General features: G+C 38.3%; 1 protein-coding gene across 4 annotated transcripts; it reads right to left on the bottom strand.

Moving 5' to 3' along the window:
• Positions 1-60: 60 nt before the first annotated feature.
• On the bottom strand, positions 61-22577 carry LOC108675826 (AP-1 complex subunit gamma-1). Of its 4 annotated transcripts, none has more exons than XM_047881636.1 (16): positions 22479-22577; positions 18244-18306; positions 16447-16512; positions 15062-15245; positions 14129-14275; positions 13652-13890; positions 12927-13003; positions 9215-9310; positions 8329-8874; positions 7755-7947; positions 7310-7445; positions 6966-7061; positions 6051-6583; positions 5709-5866; positions 5009-5101; positions 61-4638 (listed from the first exon to the last, which is right to left on the bottom strand). In XM_047881636.1, the coding sequence occupies exons 2-16, from the start codon at positions 18284-18286 to the stop codon at positions 4534-4536; spliced, it is 2712 nt and encodes a 903-aa protein (XP_047737592.1). In that variant the 5' UTR covers positions 18287-18306; positions 22479-22577; the 3' UTR covers positions 61-4533. The 4 variants fall into 4 exon arrangements, with proteins under 4 accessions (XP_047737592.1, XP_047737593.1, XP_018019344.1 ...); XM_047881637.1 differs by lacking the exon at positions 22479-22577 and adding an exon at positions 22280-22466; XM_018163855.2 differs by lacking the exon at positions 22479-22577 and adding an exon at positions 18704-18911.
• Positions 22578-23150: the final 573 nt, after the last annotated feature.

Genomic DNA, 23150 nt, shown 5'->3' with positions numbered 1-23150 from the left:
AATAATTCATGATCAACTATATGCTTGTGCGTTGCATAAATTCTCAATCAAACAATAATATTCAAGTCACACATTTCATTATCATTGGTATTTGCAATAACGTTCAGCAGATTTGAAGTGGTGAGCAGCAACACCAGATTTGGAATGACATTTCACTAAGATTTATGACGCATTGCTGTCAACAAGTAACTTTAACTTACATGCAAGCCCACAAGACTAGGGTCAGGTTCCCCAGTTAACAAAACTACAACGAATAAATAATAAAAATATCATATATAATCCTGCCAATTAGTCTTCAAATAAGAATAACCGTCGGTTTGAAAGGCTGCTAAATTTACTACCTTCACCACTCAAACCTGGCCAAAACGAGTATGGAACATTTCGTGTTTGGGGTATGAAGTGACATCTTTCTCGCATGTCAGCTGAGCACTATATCATCTTGTTACAGGCATTAAACTTAAACATAGCATAAAAAGATACTCTTCATCAACGTGAATTTAAAACTTTATGAAACGCCCAAAATGCTTCGTGAAGCCCGCTAATATGGCAAGGTTTTATCTCCAATTATAATTTGTAATTAAAAACAGATGAACTATAATTTATCGTTAATCAATATTCATTTTTGCAATGTTGCATTTATAAATTTCAAAATGTTATAGCATTCAACTGTACACAAAAAATTCTGATCTAGCCCGAATGCACAATTAATAATAAATTGTGAACCGTAGATTTAATCAAAACTCTCTTCCTATCAACATTGTAGAAGTCGATGTAGGGGAAACCAATCAATACTCCGGAGGCTCGAAAAAGGAAAATCCTCCGAGTAATTTAGACACAAAGCAACGTCATACGCGCATGCGAAGATACGCAGGCTGACGTTCGTGGAGTCAATTGGCTTGAAACTCTAATATATTTATAGTAGATAATCTGAAAAGAAAACGTCAACAAATGGCACAAGACATGGAAATTTAAAATACGATTTATATCAATTGATATTTTCGGGACCAAGATGCATTCCACGAACAGCGCTTATTAATTATTTATTGAAAATTAGCAACGATTCAATCGGTTTACAAGTAGTTTGGTTTTGTAGAAAATCGTACAAGCACAGCTATAGGAAGTCCAATCTATTATTTAACATGATTATGAGGGGTTGACAAACCGTTTCATTTCATTGATTAAGAAGAAGAAACAAGAACACTAGTCACCAAGGAGAAGCTAGGAGTAAAATAAGCAACGAAACAGAAGCGGATCGCGATAAATGCATTAATAAGACATCTGGTCAGAATCATGTGCTTTAAATAAGGAATATAGTTTTAATATAACAATCTGGATCTTAAAAGTTCAAAAATGAACAGAAAGCACGTTTCTGCTGTATTGAATCGGAACATGAAATTTTGCGAGATGGACCTTTCTGCCAGGAGAGCTAAAAAAATTGCAAATAATTAATTTGTAATAATTCGAATTGCACAGAACGATAAGCTGCTAAGAAAAGACTCGGCACCATTTCAGAATGGATCCGGCTATGTTCACAGGTATTGATAACCCCCAGGCTGTGACAGCTTACTAAATACAGCAATTTGATTCAATCTATTATATACACCAAAAGCTAAGGCGAACTGGAATACATCAACATAAAATATGTACAACAATGAAGAAGCGTAGCTGATGTCAGAAGCATTTGCTCGTCTCAGGTGAGAACACAAACCGCGCACATAAGCCTTTCATAGACTGACATTCTTCTAGTGATTACCTTGACGGTAATCATCCTGGCTCCTTCCTTTCCCATCAATATGTTATTGCCACGATTTATCCAAGTAGACCAAGACTGGGTTAAGTTCAAGATTCACAGCGCATTCCCAATATCCTTCCTAACGCCCTACGGCAATGCTACACGTCCACACCAGGCAGAATCTACGCGCTCAATGGAAGCCTGCGTTAAAATTGCGGGCAACAATCATAAATGTAATAGTAATATTAGACAGCGTGGACGGGCCTTCCAGTGGAGACAATGCGGCTTGTGGTTACAGAAATAATGCGCACGGAGCATTAAAGTTAACGAAGGTTGGGTTCTTCTATTCCTGATTTACAATATTATTAATGTGAAATGGTGTGTTGAGACGTACAGCGCGAGCTAGGTATCGTAGCCACAAGGTCTGAATAACGAAGTGTACTGAATGCATCTTACACTTCTAACAAAAGCTTGACACCTTTTCATTAAACAAGAAACTTTCAATTGGATATTTACTCGACGCTGAAATATCATCTCGTCCTAACCAGCAGTAATATGCATGATCCAAGAAAAACTGTCGGTTCAATTGTTTCATTTTTTTTTATAAAAACTTGAGAGCAAACCTAATTCAAACCGCATCCAATTCGATATTAGGGATCTTAATTCGATACCTCAAACTGTAACTCACCGCAAGTTCAGTAATTGGTATTTGCCAATAAGAATAGACTGACTCGTCTATGAATAAACAGGAGCTTGAGAGCGCAAACGACGCAGCTTTCTAGAACAAAAACATGTGTAACCAAGCAATAAAAAATATGAATTGTTCACCCAAGTAAAATAAGATAACATATTTTTAAAAATACCTGAGCGGCACTACAGAGATTACAAGGATGTTGTTAGATACCTCGACTAATAAACAAAAAGATCTTCCAACATAGATACTTGAACGCTGATGGGGCTATTCTTGCTCGCACACTTCAGTATGCTTAGATTAAAAGATTTATATCGCACTGGGACATGGTCGTCGTTACTCATCTATTGATTAACGAAGTAGTAATTACTTAGTCTTGATGATCATTTAAGAAGAAGAGAAAAATATTAACGGTAGATAGTCCCAGTTGACATCATAGTGGCCGCAAGGCACATGACCGATATACAAAGGCTCATGGAATTAATTACAAGAAATATGAGGAAGGGAATATAGCATAATAGTATAGTATAACATGGAAGTCGCTCTTGAAATATTAGCATATATAATTCAATCACCCAGAAAATGGCTACTTTAGTAAATGTACGGACGGGGTTCAGAAGATAGATCGGCTGATAAATTGAAGGTTTCTTAAAGGAGAAAAGATTGCACTCAAGCGTCATCAAGAAGCATCAGATTTCGAGGATCACCAACCGATTAATTTACACATTCTCACTGGTTTTGAGGTGACATAAAAATTTGGTTAAATTCTCTTCGTTAGATAATTAACGCCGATAATTTTTTACCCGCGCCTGCTAGAAAATGTAAAAGCTAAAACATCACACTGTGAGCGATGGGTAACAAATCACGAGCCGAGTTTGAAGAACTACCGGAAATACAAATACAAAGCAAATTCTATTGACATCGGAGAAATGAATAATTGATTCATCAACTACTCACTTCGCGTGAATATATTCACTGTACATCATAATACAAGAAAGTTGCTGTTATCACAACCGTGCACAACTTGTTACTTAGAGAAAGGCTCCCGCAAAGAAACTATCCCACAGTAGGTACATCCCAAGCTTCTTAGTATACATTAGACGAGCTTTAGCGCATTTTTTCTGCACTAAGTACGAATGTTAAGACTTAATCTTCAGTCTCGTTGAAACTACCGAGCTAAAGGAACGAAAATATTTATGTAAACCTGCAAGCACAATTTTTATAAATTTAATAATTGATTTAATTGAGAATTGTAGGTACACAATTTATTGTCATTCTTTGCAGCAGCTTAAAAACCAGAGTAAAACTTAGAACTTTGTAGGTGAAATTAACAGTGTACTAGGCTCTTAAGTAACTATAAGCTTTCAAATCGAAATGAAAAAAACTAAAGTTGGTTAAATTGACCAGACTGAAATACGGAATAGCCACAGAGTAGATTACCTCCAAAGAAGAAAAAAGCAAGGCAAATGCGTCAGAATAAATTAAAAACTCAATCTAATTTAAGATCGCAGCGTACAGTTATAAGGATGGACCATGCAATTTCTTCAATTCTTTTAGAGACCAAACAAATAACGTATCCAGTTAACTGGAGGTTGCAGCATTTTTTTTTAATAATCTATGCTCGATGGCAAACAGAATAAAAAAAATAGGGAAGGAGAGCGTAAATCAAGTTTCTTAAAATAGAGCAAGGAACGATGCAGCGTCTGGTTTTCTGATCATGAAGGTAGCCACAAAACTGTTCTTTCGTGCCTTTTATGTTGAAACTTCCGCGTCACACCAGCCTCGTTCAGATGAACATTCATCACTTAAAAAATCTGATATTTCAACAGGATATCCTGCCCCGAGGTAAATATTTAATCAATAACAAAGAAATAAGGAACCGCACCAGTTTCAAAATTTAAGATTGGCCCAGAAAATTATATCAATTTACACAAGTACCAGTGACAATAAACTCGCGATTTAGTATACTAGCTAAACGTTACCGATAATATAACCGCATATATTTTCTGAAGACTTCGTCTCGCAGTCTGTCTTTTGACTGAAGATTGCGAGGTGGAGAGTGGACTTATCGGACGAGAGTTGCCGACGCAGGGAATTGTGAGATGGAGTGTCAGTACTGCCACAGCGCCGGAGGGAAGTTGTTCACTTCATTCTGGTCTTCGATTTTCACTCCATCGGCAAACCACGACAATCGTAATTTCATGCGGAGAACAGCCTGGACAAAATAGGCAACAGGCAAATAGTTGGGGTCTAAATGCTTTAGTAATCAATTGTTGATCATTCGACAAGTCGTTAATGACGATTAGTCAACTAATTGCTATAAGAGAATTCTGTACTTATATTTTTCCTAACAATAACCCCAGTAGTTCATCACACATATTTGGAAAATATTTCAAAATCATGCTGATACCCATTAGAACGAACTTGATTGAGCTATTTCTTTTCTTGCCGATATTTCTCTCAGCCACTTTATATTAGTTCAGTGTTTAAGGGAATGGGCTCAATGATTAACACAAATAACGTGTAATTCCAATGACAGTTAATAGAAACTCAATTTACTTCATGTTTTCAAGCTTCAAACATACCTTGTTGGGGTTATTGACTCTGATGAACTGCGTGAGCGACGCAGCAGGCGCTAGACTTGTGCTGCTGGGAGTCAGAAGCTGCAGCTGAAGGCTCTGAGAAACCAACATGATTAGATCTAACTTTGCGACATAGTTTAGTGGCCACATGTTTACTAGCGCTTCAGCTAATTAGCTATCTCGCACCGAAAGTCATGTTGAATTTCACCAAAGAGGTGGAAGGTCTCTATTATGAAAAGTTTCTCAAATAAAAAAGAGGTCATCACCCACAAGGGGTGGAAGGTCTCAGATGTCCAGCCCGCTGAAGCTGGTTCGAAAGAAGCAGCGTTAGCATCTCAAAGAGACGAAGTGACAAGGAGGGACAGCTGAAAAGTACCAAAAACGAAGACACTCGAACAAGAGGTCGCTCACACGGGACGTCGGCCGCCCGCACGAGAGAGACAGAGAAGGGAAATGTAAGGAATCCTGCCTACATAATAACTTAACCCCACAACTGAGACCTGCAGTCAGACACCGCGAGCTCAGCGGTGGGGCGCTCAGGAACAATCCCCCTAGGAGCGCGAAATCCCATAGGACTTCTGACGCGTAAAGACACGTGTCAGAACTTTGCGACATATTAATGCGAACAAGACTTGTTGAAGTTATCAAATAGATTAGTGAACAAAAGTTTTGTACAGTAAATAGCGAGCAAGGTTAGGTTTACCTTTGGCACGGCGGCCTGGAAGAGAAAGTCAGTGATATTGCAGGAAGTAGAGCTGTTGGTGGCCGTGAGTGTTATGGTTGTCAGCGAATCTTGTCTTTGAAACGTCATCACAAGGCGCAAATTATTGCGCTCGTATATTGTCAGGCTCCCGTACTCGTCTGTAAAAAAATGAAAAAGTTCACAATTTAATGAAAAATGTTACAGATGAAATTACAGCACCAAACTTTAAGGCATAAATGGAAGAAACATGTCATTTGCTTGTTAAAGAGTCAACTGCAACAGATTTCTACTAGAAAAAATCCTTAGAAATATGAAGCCGTAGTCAATAAAAAATGACCTCACCTGAGGAAGGCAGGGTGGAGACGGGAAGGGAATTGGTCGAGTTGATGGTGTTGTTTGCGAGTGTAGAATTGTTCAAGTTAGATGAAGAATTATTTAATAAATCATCCAAAAGGTTATTACTAGCACTACCGAGGCCAGTGTCCAAAATCCCCCCGTTATTGACAGTTCTACTAATGAGAGTTCCTCCACTGTCACCACCACCACCTCCTCCAAGGCCTCCTAACAAATCCAGAATATCGGAATTGAGGGACCCAGTTCCGGCGGGAGGGAGCGGCGCAGACTTTACTTGCACAGGAACATCGTTTGCAGAATCGTCTAAGCCACCCAGGAGGTCCAGAAGTGCATTAGAATCGCTCTGGGAGGGCGCTTGAACCGCAGCAACAGCGTCGTTGTTATTGTTGTTGTGTAGGCCGTTAGCGAGCGGTGCAGCGGCCGCTGCTGCAGCAGCATTAGCAGCAGCCGCGTCCTGTGACACACGTAATCTGGAACGCTCGAAGGGCGGCATGCGCTCCAGCAGAGGGCCACGCATCGAGCTGGAGAGAACAGTTTGCCATAATTTCTTGCTTCATGCAAAAAATCACGATTTATCGCTTCTTAAAAAAATATCTTGAAAATTAAAACTTATTGCTTTCATTTTTTCTCCCACTTAAAAAAACTACTGAAAAATTCACGTCACACTTTTAATTAAGGTCACATAATAAATTCTAATTGAACGCGCAAATTACTGGACCTTGAGTCTTTAGTTGGATGACAGGGTATTATCACAACTAGCGTATTATTCCCGTCTGTGATTGGTGTTTTAGCTGGAAACGCCGTCATTATTTGGCAGACCAAGTTACAAGAACTCAAACTCAACTATGGGTGATAATACGGCGACAGGTCAGCAAGAATAAGGGCAGCGCTAAGCTCACTCACTCGTATCTGGTGAAAAGCTGCGTGTATTCTACTCCTCTCTGTTGTAGCTCGACGTTCAGGTGAGAGCCATAGGCACTAACCATCTGTGCTACCAGCCTGCCAAATAAAATGCATCAAAAGTCAGTTTAACTTGAGGTCATTTGCTTGATTGAAGTTATCCTGATGGCATACACTCGTGCATCAACATGACAAAAATTGCGTACGCAAAACTGCATGGATAAGTTACAATTTACAAAAAGATGAGGAAAACACTGAATATAGGACCCTATCATAAGCAACTCGGTTTATACGACGATCATAAGGAGCCCAATAACTTAGCTGGTATATATGAGGGTGAAACTCACGAGTTCGTTCCAGGCATCCTGCTGGCAAGCTTCATGCTGGAGGTGATGGCGTATTGCTTGGTCACGGCCGAGCACTGCGACGACCACAGTATCCTCTGATACACGGCAACCACCTCGCCCTCACTCACTCCTCCACCTTATGGATCATAAATGCTATTAGTACTACCTCTTCTTACTATAACGCTACCTTTCTACTATGTGATTACAAAGCCATTATAAACATATATTGCTGACTCATCAGCTTTAAGTTATTTCAGTAAAGCATTTAACGACTTCCCCATTGTGTATCTCTACAAGAAAAGTTCCAGTATTCTTATTAAACCAGCTCAACACGAAGCATACTTCAAACTTCAGAAGTCACTCAACAACCTATGGGATTAAATTACCACGGTCATAGAATGCTACTTTACAGTAATGGATCTGAAAACAGAATGATTGAACGCACCTACTAAGCTGAGGAAGTTGGCAAACTCGCCACACACCCACGTGGCGACCTGCAGTAGTGGCTGGGTGTCCAGAGGTGCTGCAGAGAGGCGCTGCCACAGCTCTGCCACAGCGTACTGTTGCTCCGCCTCACCGCTCTCCGCGATCAGCTGGATGGTGCAAGCGACCACGTCGTCTGGGACACTATTGCCCGCCTGCACATGAACACATCTTAACTGTGCACCTAGCTAAAATGTTATCATAACAAATTCTTAGTTGTTAAACAGTAATTGCGCTTGATCATTTGCACACATATTAGATGGAGGTACTGGTTTATCAAAACAAATTTGTTGTTGTTTAATAATCATTGTGCATAGTTCTATACACACAATCAATATCACCCACGTCCCCACATCGTTTAAAACGCCGTTGCCAGCCAGAACGTAGACACGTTAATACTTTAAGCAGCTGATCAACCCAATAACATAATGAATGTTAGAATAACAATATTACGAAATTAATAGCCACAATCAATGATAGGTTTAAGTCACCTTTATTTCGATTATTAAAAAAAATTGAGATGGTTTACAACTTACAGCGATGATGACTTTGAGCAAAGTGTCAATGTGCCAGCGCGTGTTGGGGGAGAATTGTTCCGCTGCCGTGACGCACTTGGAGGAACAAACAGCCTTGAATTCTGTCTCAGCCGTCTCGAGAAAACTAATAAGTTCTTTCATCATAGTGCGCACGTTGCTGGGGTTGATGAGGGCAAAGCAGAGCTCCATGGCACGTCTCCTGATGGTGATGTCGGCGTCTTTGAGACACTCGAGTATGGTGGTGCGGTGCCGCTGCACGGCCTGGTTGTCCTGATGCACTACCTTCAACAGTGTGTGCAGTGCTACATATTTGATATTCTTGTCAACGTTCAGCAGGAATCTGCCCAAAATGTTGACGGCCAGCACACGTAAGCCAGTCTCGCTCTGGATATCCATGATGGATAGTACAGTCTCGTAAAGGATAGCGTTACCGACGTTCTTGGTGGCTTCAGTGTTAGTGGCGACCTGGGCTAGGATGTCGTTCATCGTCTCTGAGGCTTGGCCGTCACCGCGACCCAAGATGCGTAGCAGCTTCAGAACCTTCACCTTCAACACAAAAATTGGCCACACTTCAGTATATGAATGCAGATCAAAATAGAACTAAAATAATCATTCATGTTTATACACCAGAGCCAGCAAGACACAATTAGAGATCTCAGCCTAGGGATTAGTCTAAATTATTACACCTGAAGGAAGGGGTCAGAGACTCACCTGAGGGAAGGGGTCAGAGACTCACCTGAAGGAAGGGGTCAGAGACTCGCCTGAAGGAAGGGGTCAGAGACTCACCTGAAGGAAGGGGTCAGAGACTCACCTGAAGGAAGAGGTCAGAGACTCACCTGAAGGAAGAGGTCAGAGACTCACCTGAAGGAAGAGGTCAGAGACTCACCTGAAGGAAGGGGTCAGAGACGCCCTGCACGTCGTGCTCAGGAGAGTACCCCGCCATCACGAGGTTCTTGAGGATGCGCACCAGGTTACCCACGGTCTGCAAAATATAAGGCAATGCAATGATTCTCAACGAGAGAAATTCATTGCTTTTCAATATCTTCTACAGGTTATTTAATTTTAGAAGTCCATTTTCAGCTGATGAACATATTTAAAATTTTTGAAATGGAGTTTATCTTTAATATACAAAATGAAAACTTTGATACATGAAGGCAATGCAGGTTTAAAAATAACTACAAGCGACTTAATAATAGGTACTAAGAAGAGAGGTAAATGTTAAATGGCTTATGCTTGAGTTTAGTGGTGTTTTGAAACTATGCTAAGTTGCTGATAGGGTTATGATTCTTATTTCAGGGTCTGTTCATCGCGCAGTGAAGTACATGAATATCTGGATTACCAGTTATAGTAAATGCTCCACTGAAGGAGTAGCGTAAATGAAGAGAATGAACACATGAGTGCGTATGGAATTAGATGTTGATGTCTAAATGTCTATGCTAACAATAAGTGAAGCTGGCAATGATAATGATGCCCATGCCAGCAATAATAATGAAGGCCATGCTACAAAAGTTAAATGAAAGTAACGCTAACGATGAAGCTTTTAAAAATTATGCTCATGCTAGAAATAATATATACAGTCCAATAGCAATAAAATAGAGAAAAGAAGGCTACGAGTATCTAAAAAACAAGCAATACAGTACTAGTTAAATTTGTCCATGTTATTTCATGCCACCAAATAGTATGAAGCAGGAATAGGTTTACAACAGAGAACGCGGCTCTATTTGATCACAAATGTAAGAATATAATGAGAAGAAACGAAGGCATGAGTAGAGTTTCAAGTGCTTTCCTTATGCCAAGCCTAGACACAAGTCTGAATTCTTAAAGTGAATAATACTGCTTTCAATAATTTTGAACTAGGCTGAGTTCGAATATTAAGTTTAGAAATTCGGGAAGTATTTAAAGTGCGTAAAGAATTACTGCAAGAAAAGCTACAATTTTCACAGCTATCACTGGACTGGTACAAAGGGTGATGGAGCGTGGCTATGATGAAAATGTTTAGTTTTGCTTGAAAAGTTTTACCAACTACGGTGCGTGTTCGGGTGAATGAATCATAATCTCATGCTCAAATTGGTGACAGGTTACCCTCTAATAATTGTTGAACGATATTTGTTTAAATTTACAGTGACAACAGGCGAAATTAATTTTGGAATTTCTGATCCTTCCTTCTGTACATTTCTTTTTAAATTTTCAACTGGTTGAAGAAGAAATGAATTAGAAAATTATAACTATATAGAAATGATAACCTCCGTCAAAATAGAAACCATTAAGATGAGAGTACAGTCAATTGTGAGTGAATCAGTTTTATTGCTGACACTTGGGCGCAGGATGAGATATCCAACCGAGAACTAAAATCTGAGAAATAGAGGGTGCATTTAAAACTTGAAGAGCTATATCCAAAGTTGTGTTATATATGAAGTTTGATGTGCAATATCCCAAGTTTGAAGCGATATATCTAAAAAAGGAGTATTCGAAGTTTGAAGTGATATATCCAAAGTTTGAAGTTTGTTTGTTTTAGTGGTCTTAGTTGCTAGCGCTTCAGATCGAGCTATGTCGCGCCGAATGTTACGTTGGGCATCATGAACTGATGGGGTATATCACGAAGTTTAAAGTGCAATATTCGAAGTGTGAAGTGCTATATTATAAGGGCAGCAAGAGTGAGCCAGGGACCACGGACTGTGATACTGTAGCGTCTTGCCCACAACCACAAATAAGCATAACAAAGCATACCTCTTGCTCGTCTGTCTCCTAGCGGGAGCAAGGCAAGAAAGGGGGCAACGATTAAGCGGTTGGTGGAATACCAACTAAACTAACACGGATGTTACGAGAGTCTTAAATAGCCTGATGGTTCATTCACTATATACAAAGCACTTGTGCATGCTCTGCAGAATGTATACTTTAGCAAAAAATGTACTGGAGATAAATTTTACAGATAATTAATAATTAATAATGCACAATTGGGCCGATGCCTAGACCTAACAAAGCGCTAAGTCATCCATTGTGCTAAACACTTGAGAAGCCACTATATAATTTTATAATAACAATCAAACAATTATTGTTTTAACAATAGAACAGAAACTAACATTTAGTTCAAGTATCCCTACAATTTGGTGATGGTGTTAGATTGGAGTGGTGTTAGGGACCAAATGAACTATGGACGTAATTGTAGATCCTACATATATAAATGTTGATTAAAAATTCCCGTATTAACTGTGATATACAATTGTCCTTTGAAGAAAATAAAATGATAAAGTATTCAACACCCAATCGTTCCTTATGCCAACACTTAACAGGGATCCAGGGCTACCAGCCCTCACTGTCTTCAAACTCATAGCTACTGCGCACTACAATATTCAGAAGCAGGAATTGGCTCTACTACAAATTGAGGATGAATTTGACGCGAATTAGTGCAATCAATACTAATAAGTGAATAACAATGGACTAGGAAACGAGTCTACAATGTAACTCAACAATTTGATACAGTAATGTTATGGGTTTATTTCATTGAGTCAGATACCACGAGAGAAAACACAACATTTTGGTGAACATTGCAACATTTGCGTAAGTGTAGAAATATTCTGCATTTTCGCACATTGGAACCTTGGTCGGACGTCTGTTAATTACATTGTTTAGATCAATAGAGTAAGACAAGATATGCAATTCAACACTGGTATAATCAAATGGACTTCAGAACTTTTCATGCGAATAGAACCGCCAGCTTGTCGGTAACGAGCAGCAAGGGAGCAGCAAGTTTTACCCTTGAAGTGCAAGGATAGCATTAAATTCAAAGCAGAAACGATTCGTATTATACAACGTTACATCAAACTCTAAAAGATGCAGTGTGCACAATAATGAGAGAGTTGAGACGAGTGCCATCCTAAGATGAGATCACAAAGGATATTTCATTAGACTAAAAATAGATGCAAAAATAAAAGTCAAACGCTCGTCTTAAAGAATGATGAAACTTCAAAACGACGTACTTTTATAACCATGAGTAATTCTTAACAGCACACATCTCAAAGTCAATTTTCCGTTAACATAATTAAAAGAAGTAAGAAGCATTATTTCGAGACCAAGTTAATCAGACAACTGAATTTATCCATTGAAATAAAATTCTATTAGCACAAACTGAGAAAATAGTTCAGACTTTGAAAAAAATGTATATTTGAAGTGGTTCAGCGGTCCTGTAAACCGAGACATAACCGTGTGTGTGTCAATGCCGGCACGTGTTAAATAATGTTTTTGCTCGGCAGAAGGTGCCAATAACTGACAGCTTTTCAAGCTTAACCCACCAACCACAGTTGAGAATTGGCCGCTGCGTGTACTTTGATAGACCTGCCTCAGCAAAAATAGTTTTACTGCGTAAACAAAATTTATCTGAAGCAAGAAAATCAACCTATGACACAGCAGTCAACATTTTATAACTAAGGCAACGAACGCAAGGCAGAAAAAAGGACGGACGGAAAGAATAAGAAATGCACGTTATGAGAACCCAAACATACGACATGAAATAATAGGAAACCGACGTAAATTAGATTAATTTGGGATGGTAAATAATTTGCAATAGGTAATTTAATTTAAAGTAAGCGAATAATTCTGACCTTCTTGAAGTGATCGAGCGTGTCGGGGGACTGGACGCACATGCTGGTGATGAGCGTGATGCCCGTGATGAGGACGCCTGGTAACACAACACACTTAGTCACCTCATTGATCAAATCAAATTAGTTGACGCGAATTAGTGCAAACAATAAAATCAAACGAATAAAAATAGACTAGATGATTAGTTTATAACATAACTCAACTATTTTGTACAACAAAATACCGTAACTGACGTTTATTAATATACAACGCACATCTTTGCTTGAATAATGACGTGAACAGGGAACTAAAAAATCAAATGATCAACGAATTTCTGTTCAGTCTATGATATGAACCTGCATCTTAATTATGATGCAAACTGAAGTCAAAGCTCTAATTTATCGACCAGTTATCAATCTGAAATTTAGACCTTTATGCGCAATAGCATTCTCACTTATTTAAGACATAGCTCACACATATAAAAGCGTACTAGAAATATGGGGAAATACGAGCGCAGGGAACGCTGAATATAATCATGAAGCAATTTGCAGACGGCTAAATTACTAAATTAGGGAAAAGGGAGAAGGTACAATCCGTTGCACGAAATATTTCCTGCCTTATCTTTATTATATGATATAAGTGTAGATCGCATTGACACTCTCACAAGTCTCCCTCATCATAAATACTTTCCCAAGACTGCAATGCAAGATCAAGGCTATTCAAAACTAGTCAAGCGACAGCCCCGAACCATGGTTTTTCTCGGAGAGCAAGTTTCTGGTGGCTGGAAGGAACATCTCGAGCAGCTCAGGGACTTTGGACATGATCCTGACGGCGCAGATGGCCGCCTTCTTCCTGATGTAGGCGTTGGAGGACTTGAGCAGCCGCTCCACCTCGTCCGCTAGATCGCGCGCCATCTCCGGTGACGCGATCGCCGCTAGCGTGCACAGCGCCAGCCCCTGCACGAACTGCGTCGGCGACTTCAGGTCGCTGACGCAAAAAAACACAGACTTTTGGGTGAAAAACATTCATATAATACATACATCTAAGACTGGTCGGCATTGAAGCAAGGTTAGAAATATAGATGCTAGCATGATATTCAAGGAAAATATCCGCGACCGTCCGCTCCACAATAGGAACAGGCTGACGCGAGTCTGTCTAAATAACAATGCGACGGTGATAAAACGCTTTTGAAGCAAGAAAGTAAGCGATATGCTAACATTCTCACTTTTTAAGGGAATTAGTGATGAGAAGATGGACGTCTTGACGCTCGTCGAGCAGCAGCATGGCGCCCAAATATCCAATCCTCTTGTCTGTGAAGCGCGGCGATGCGATCAGCTTCAAGCACTCCATCTGGCCGAAGTGAGCTGGGTACCTGGGGGAGTGTCCAGTGAGAGCAGGGTGGGGGTGGGTGGCAGGGAGTGTCAAGCGCAGAAAAGGTTGAATATGGATAATGTAGTGGCTATTGTTGAATTTATTCAGTTAAATGGTAACTGGAAATATAGGACGAGGCTCCCATGGTAACGGAGTGCTTGAAAAAACATGATTCTTTTCCTGTTTCTGGCATCATGCCATCAACGCTAGTACATCAATAATAATTGACGAAGCCTGCCACTTCAAATAGCATTCTGCCAATTCGACCTCAGTAGGACTTTCTAAACAACACTCAGGTTCTGGATTCCTCTATCGTAGCTCTGATTTTGGACGAGCATCTGAATAGGAATTACACCTCCAGAATTTCACTAAGTCGTGACAGGTAGCAGTCGATGGTATCCATGCTACAGGGTCGGTATTCACGATGGTATCCATGCTACAGGGGCTATCGTTCAAACATAAACGGGCCAAAACAATAAATGCTACACACGTTCAAGGAATCCAAGGGCAAGTAAGCTCGTCATAATGATGCTAGTCAAAATTGAAACAATACACTGACGTTTCTCCACAACAATTGATTTAATTCCAATGGCAGAGTCCAACTTATGAATCAAAATTTAGAATTAAATTTAGCATCAAGACAAAAAATTTGGTCAAGCATTACAAACATAAACCCGTGTAGTATACAGAGATATATTTACATGATGAACAACACCACCACTCAAGCACGTGAATATAATAGATTTTAACGCGCTCAAGCAATTAGATAAAATGAATATCAACGTACCCAAGCATGTGGATATAGAGAAGCTTAGCAACATTTCTGCAGCGCCAGACAGAGTCCTCTTCTCTGAAGGTGAGGCGTATGGCGGCGCATTCCTTGTTGACGACCGAGCGCTCCTCGGCCGCTGTTTTGGCAGATCTGATCTGGCGGATGAGGTCCCGCAGCCGGATGGGGTTGGGCTGGCGGACTGGCATACGAGCGGACGGAACAGAAACTTGCATTAGATGCAGAATGATAAAGGACACGCATTGATAGTTCACAAGTTGTATGGTGCTTAACTTCAATATGTAACCTTGTTATTTAAACAGTGAAGCTATTGACTAGACAATTTCCATGCATTCTTGATATCAGAGGCAGATGTGAAGGTTGTTTTTAAAACAACTAGATAAATATAAGCAACGAATGTTTGGCATCCATACGATACATTTTATAAGAACTAAATAAAATAATCTAATAGAAACCTAAATAATAGGAGAAAGCAAATGTTAGTTTTGTTATTACAAATCTTCATATAAACTCAGTAAAATGAATGTTTATTTTCGATATCATTTATATAATAATTTATGAGATCTATGCATTGAGAAATGCTCATAATTTCACCTGAACATGAATTGCATTAAAAGTTATGCTGCATCACAAGCAGCAAATTTTTAAAATGAACTATTACAAAAAAACTACTAATAAGGAAAATCACAGTGAGTTAGAGAACTAAAAAGCTTAATGGTGAGTCACACATCAACCACACACATCAGTCAGCTGGGCTCTAATTAATCAAATGATTAAACAAATACTTCTAGTGGATTATTTCCACACAAAGCACTTAAATTTAGAGCTTCATTGTATAACTCAAGAGAAATGATTTTAGTGAACACGATGCTTGCTTCAAAGAGGCTGCCAAAGGACAAATGACTAAAATCACACTCAAAATGCATCTCAAATCAGGGTAAGGCAAGTATTGCTTGCAGGTTAACAAGGTTATTGATAAACTGAACACAATTTGTTTGATCCAAACGTTAGTTAGTTGCTGGTTAGACCACTCAGGTGACAGGTTATCGGATAATATGACATCAATACACTTGGAAAAACAACAAAAACTTTGCGGCAGAGGACATGGCATGAATATTTCATTAATCTGTTGTCCTAGTATATTCCACTCAAACTAAGGCAATATGTCTGTTAATATCATTCCTAGTATGAGGAAACAAAAGCTTTAAATGAGCTATAAAGCCAAACTGAATTCAAACAGACATTGCCTAAATAAGAGAAGTTATTATAGCAATATTTTAGCTGGAACATTTGCTAAATTCCAAACTCGAACATCAAAAACAAGTTTCACAAGGGATATGAGGCACACAATGCAGCAGGAATACTGCTCAGGCTCAGAACACCTTGCTCAGGCAGAAGGCCTTTCTTTGAGTACGGGTTGAGGATCTCGCGCTGCTCGGCCGTGTAGTCTGACAGCATCAGAGGGAGACGAGCATAGCTGTCTTAATGGTTATTGGCGACTTAGAAGAACAAATGCTTATTAATTACTACCAGTATATACGATTCATAATTTAATGCAACCTTTATATATAAAAAATTATATTACTACCAGTGAATACGAATGAACCTTGATTATCTATAGCGACAAATGCATATTACTTGTCAACTGTTGCTCAAAATAAATGACAGTTCTCAGCTGTTGTTCCCAATTAAAAGACAACTAATGCAATGAAGAAATTACATATACCAGTTTCAAGGATATCATAAAATATTTTTGAACATCTATACTGAATATTATTCTGGAGCTATGGGGGCAAGTTATATGCCTCCTAAGGATCCAAGAGGCAGAGGCTGGACAATGAATAGCTTTGTGAGCAGCGCAAGATAAGAGATAAGATAACCAAGCCATCTGGGGTACATTACCTATGTTCTCTTGTGTGATGTTTGCAACTTACAAGCACCCAACAAAACATGTAGGTACCAAGACTGGATATTGATATTACATGGATATTTTATGAGAGCAATTAATGCACTGAGCTTCAAGCTTCCATTGGAGTTTGAGATAACACTGCACAATTTGCTACGATGCTTTTTTCTCCCCGGATGGTTTTAATTGAAGATAGAGATCATCTTACAAGAGATCATCTTTTAGAGATCATCTATTGATAGAAAATAAATATCAGATCCAAAGATAATAGAATATTCCCTACTAATCACTGAAATTGGTACATATCCTATAAATTAAATATATTGATACCACATTCATGGAACGATAATCAAATGCATATTTTCGAGTTGGAAAAAAACTGAATGATTCTTTTCTTTTTGGTTATATAAGAGTTTGGATTCAAGTTTTGTAGATTTATGTAGATGAAGTTCATGTGAAAAATTAACATGAATATCTTATGATTGTAATTAAACTTTGAAATGAAAGAGTAGATCACAAACAGTTTGAATAACCTTATATAGTTAGGTAAATCTCTTCCTGTTGAAGATATTTCTCAGATGTAAAAAAAATTACCATTTAGGTCACATTATGTGTTCAATAGATATTGAACACATAAAATAGATAGCTATTGTTTTAAATTAAATGAAAGTTTCAGCATTAGATACTGACATTTTCCAAGGTCTGAAAGATCTATATATATAATGAATATAATAATAAAAAATTATTATATATGTAATTTTAGGATTCTGAGATTAATAAATATATTCTGACGCTAAAATAACACAAACATTAAAAGTGATACAGATCTCCTTTCAGCTTGAATGGGTAGCATCAAGCAATAAATAGCATCAAATAACAATAACAAAATTAACAACAATTAACTCAAATTTATTTGGTATTCTGAATTGTTTGACATCACTTGCATGTGCATCCCATCATTTTTCTGTCCATTGAAACAAAATAATTTAACGGCCATACAGAGTAAAAAAAAGCAATTCAATGATGGCTACAAGAGTGAGCTTTGCAGCCAAAAAATAACCTAAAAATTAATCAATCTCAGCCTTTCCAGCATCAAGTGATTGCACTGGGAAAAATAGTTTGAGTAAATGCCAAGATATTCTTGTGTTCATTCATGATTGGCAGCCACTAGAAGAGCTTAGAGGAGCCCTGGCTTGACTGTGTGTGTGTGGGATGAAGTGCAACAGGACTTCAGGTTGGAGTTGATACACACCTTTGTCGTAGACCTCCTTACCTTTCTCCACTGCCTCATTGATCACCTGCTTGATGCTCGACATGGCTGCAAGACCACTCGAGTCTGCAAGACAAAATTTCATTAGAGCTACACACCTACTACTTAGTTTATATTGTTGAAAATAACTTTCTAATATTATTGATAGTTTTTTTGGTATTTTATTGAAAACAGACTTTTGACTCAACCAAATTGATTTCAACTTCTACATGAACAGCAGAAATGCACTCAAAACCAATGTATGCAGGCTCCTCTAACACTACCTCCCAGCTAAAGCTTTAATGTAAACCAATTAAAATATAAATATCTAAACTAATATATAAAAAGAACATTATCATTACAGCAAAATGCTCCAATAAAACAATAAAAAACTTGCCATAATAAATTTTTATAAATAAGTATACATATTTACAGTGTGAAAGGGAATGGGTGGCAATTTCCAAGACCTCTTGCATCAAATTACCTGGCTGAATGTTTAGAACCTGAAGAATACTTAGTAACTTTTGGTTGTTTTTCTATTCAATACAAGTTTCAATTTAGTAAAGCAATGTTATTTCACCATTGCATTTATATGATTTTTTTATAATGTAATTAATAGCTATACTTTTCAATTTCATCTTTAATTTCTAAACATTTCTCCTGATCATAGAGTTACAATATATTAACTGGCCATTATGGCTTATCTTAAGATCAGGTGGGATTAAAGAAAAAAAATGATGTACATGCACATCAGTTTTTACATTGTACAAATATTCACACTTCTAAAATATTCTGCACCATACCAACACAAATGATTGCCTTTGTAGCTATAGGAATTCTGGAGCCAGATAGGCATAACATTATGGGACCTATAGTACATTTTCATCAATGCAATGACGAATATATATAAATTCAAAATATATAGTCAAATGGGGTAAGACAGGATCGCAGCCTTCATGGGGTAAGAAAGGACCAGCCCATATCATGCATTCTAATTGCACTGAATTTAATTTGATAGAAGAATATGTTAGAGCAATCATTGCATGTCATTTCAGTGCTTGTTTCAACCCTCTTCTGCAAATAATGTTGGAAGGTGGAAACCTGGCCTCTCAACCTGGACCCTGGCCTCTCAGTCTGGACCCTGGCCTCTTAACCTGGACCCTGGCCTCTCAGTCTGGACCCTGGCCTCTCAACCTGGACCCTGGTCTCTCAGTCTGGACCCTGGCCTCTCAGTCTGGACCCTGGCCTCTCAGTCTGGACCCTGGCCTCTCAGTCTGGACCCTGGCCTCTCAGTCTGGACCCTGGCCTCTCAGTCAGGACCAATTTTTGATACACTCAAAAATATTGTGGCCTAATTATGCAGTTTTATTAACAATTAGAAAGGAGATAATTTATCCAGCAGGAATCTCATGATTCCAAAAATGTCACATAAGCTCAACTTTGTGCTCAAGTACAGGCTGCACGCTGCAGCTCAAACGGTGGATGTATTCTACGCCAGCAAGGGACAGATGACTTAGTTTTCCAACTTGAATAAAATCACATAACTTAGGTTTTACAAGCATACTAAAACTGCCAACACAGACCTGAAATATATCTATTTTCCAAAATTCCAAGCCATGCTGATGTGATTAGAGGTTAGAGCTTTCCTGTAATTTTTTGAGCCATAGGATTCCTGAAGATCTTATCTTATTTAGATATCCTGAAGATCTTATCTTATTTAGATATCCAGAAGATCTTATCTAGATCTTATTTACTTTAGAATACCTGGCAAAGGGTTTCTAAAATTCTGGAGAAAATAATAGTTTGATGGGTGATTTCCAATAATAGCTACTGAAAAAAGATTGTTCGTAGTATCTTTTACTGATGAAATTGGGAAATGGCTATAGAAGCAGAAATATAAATAGCTATAGCAGCTTATAGAAATAAGCCAGAATGCTGCCAGATTTACAGGCACTTTGGCCAATTCACAAATGACTTAATGGCAAACCAGACTTACCAGAGCTTTTTTAGAATCAGTTCATTTTTTATTTCCTCATTTACGCAAGATTTAAACCAATTTCTAAAGCATGATAATGCTGGATTGCTGGTATCCAGGATACTTTACTGGGGCCGGATTATCAAAACTTCATAACTTTTTGTACTTACGACAAAAACGTTCTGTGGTATGTAAATACACCCCAATTTTGGCATTATCAAAACTATTGTACGCAAGTCTTGGCTAAAAGCCTAAATTTTTTCCCGCACAAATGTTTTTATAATAGCACCGCTAGTATTACGTTGTCATAGCAACGCCTCTCGCAAGTCGATTTTGCGTACTTACGAAGTTTTGATAATACGGCCCCAGGTCTACTTATAGGACTCAAAAATGAACTTAAGGGAGAGTCTAAAAAACTCTCTGCTGTGCCACTAGGTAGGTAGGGTAAACGCGGTATATAGTCAGATGGGGTAAGACAGGACCAAAATCACTAACAAGCCTGTAGCATCAATACCAAGAATAACAAAAAACCCTAAACCTATCACAAGGTGTAGTTATGCAATGGGCTTCTAAGATACAACTCAGACGTTTTGCATCTAACATAGTTTTCTGTACAGATTAAAAAAAGTGAGCTGGTCCCATCTTACCCCATTGGGGTAAGATGGGACCAGGCATGGGGTAAGACAGGACCAACTGGCAATTCTTATGTTATACACACACAGATTGTTCCAAGCTTTGTACAAAAATTGAAATTTGCTTAATTAAAAGCCTAATAGCTGTTAATTAAAACGTAATTAAGTAGTGTTCAATATTCGTTAGTGTTCTAATTCAAAGCCGTGTTGCATAGTGGCAAAGCAGCAATTTTTTTCGACTCTTCCTCAAGTTCATTTTTGAGTCCTATAAGTAGACTAGAAAGTATCTTGGATACCAGCATTTTCATACATAAGAAATTGATTAAAATATAGAGTAGATGAGGAAATTAAAAATGAACTGATTCTGATACATCTCTGGTTTGCCACTATGCCGTATTGTATCCCAATACAGCTCACACCATAGTGGCAAACCAGAAATTTTTTAGAATCAGTTCTTTGTTAATTTTCTCATTTACTCAAGATTTAAACCAATATCTTATGTATGATGATGCTGGTATCCATGATACTTTGCGGGTCTACTTATAGGACTCAAAATTGAACTTGAAGCAGTCTAAAAAACTCTCTGCTTTGCCACTATGGGCCTCACACAGCAAACGGAATTCGAATACGTTGATGTCGGCATTACGCATCAGTTAAATTTGAAGCGCTGACGCAATACGACTCACCACGTGTCGAATATTGCCACACACAGTGACGGAATATAGGGATTTGGTAGGTTTCCATTCTTAAGGCTTTTTAATAAATATGGCAACATTTTGCGACGTTTCATCGTTGCTGACGCGTAGTGAAGTGTTTTGAGAGTCACGTGAAGACGGTGAAGGCAACAGAACTTGCGTACCGTAACGCACAAGTTTTTTTTTTATAGTTTTTCATTTCTCGATGCGTCCTTAATGTGTCAGAATATACCGAAAATAATAATACCGCGTTTACCCTATGATGACTTTTACCAATTTTTTACTTATTTTTAAATAGGCAAGATGAATTATCTGTTATCTAATTATAAATAAAAGTGCATGCTTGACAGCTTGAGCTGCCAGATTCCAAATCCAAAGTTACTTTGTTAATTTAAAGCAAAAATGTCACAATCAAGATTACAGTATTTAAAAACTAGGAAATTTATAATCCAATGCCTTTTGGCTTCTGCAAAGGCCAAGTAGTATGGGCCTGTGCTCTGTGTGGGCCAGTGTGGCACTCATGGCACTGACGGGCGATGGCAGTACCCACTAAGCCACCTGCCACTAATGCCCACTATGCCCATTGCCCACTAACCAGTGGCAGTAGGCTAACCACTAGTTTCCACTTTCCAGTTACTTTATAGAAGTTCATCACAAAAAAAAAAAACTAAAAATCTTTGTTTCAAAATTCATTTTCTGAAGCAATAAAACCTGCATTATCCTGATTACTGTTTCAAAAACTTAATTGATATTCTTACCCAATGAGAACGACTACTCCAATAAAATCTAACTCAACAATATGTTGACATCATCATTTAAGCAATTAAGTTCGATAGCAAATGACGAGAATAACTTGTACAGCAATATGCGAGGCACAGAAACATCAAAGTTAGAAAAACAAGACAAAAAATTCAGTGATAGAAACTTTCAAAGATTAAATTCCAGAAAAAAACTTGCCTTATAACTTTACAATACACAAAAACAGAAGAAACTTTCGCAATATTTTCATCTGAACGCATCCGGCAGGGTGACTGATCAGGATTACCACCTGCCAACGAGGACACGTACCAATTTCCGAAAGATATACACCAGAAAGTCAACCAGCTGATCATGACATTACATCCCATATCAATTAATTACCGAAAGTTATGTCCTTCAGCAGAAACTAGCCATAACTCTCAAATTTTCAGTATTATTGTCATTATTCATTCAATTTCTACTCCAGCCAAAACATTCACCTGACTCGCAACAATGAGAGTAGTTGTTACGTATATATCTACAAGTGGCCATCAGATTTACTACTCACATTCGTATTGTAATCGATTATTTCGTCGAAGCTTATGATCATATATAACGGTGTTTGAGGCCTGCAGAAGTTGCATTCGTGAACAAACATGACAGAATTGTTCATTCATTTCTAACACACTTTATGAGCATGTAAAAGAAAATGTTGAAAATCCTAAGATTGTCGTAGCCTAAAAATAATGAAGCGCTGGTGTACCGAACAATGGTGTAATCAATGAGAACTTCGAAATATTAATAACTTTCAATGAAAATACCGCACACTTTTTGTAGGATCGATGTAGTAAAGAATTTTAAGTAATAGAGAATGCGGCCATTGAGTCTTCA

Source organism: Hyalella azteca, unplaced genomic scaffold (genome assembly GCF_000764305.2).
Source record: "Hyalella azteca isolate HAZT.00-mixed unplaced genomic scaffold, Hazt_2.0.2 contig8429, whole genome shotgun sequence".
NCBI lineage: Eukaryota > Metazoa > Arthropoda > Malacostraca > Amphipoda > Hyalellidae > Hyalella > Hyalella azteca.
Note: the sequence above shows the minus strand (reverse complement) of the source record. Positions and strands in the feature narration are given on the sequence as shown.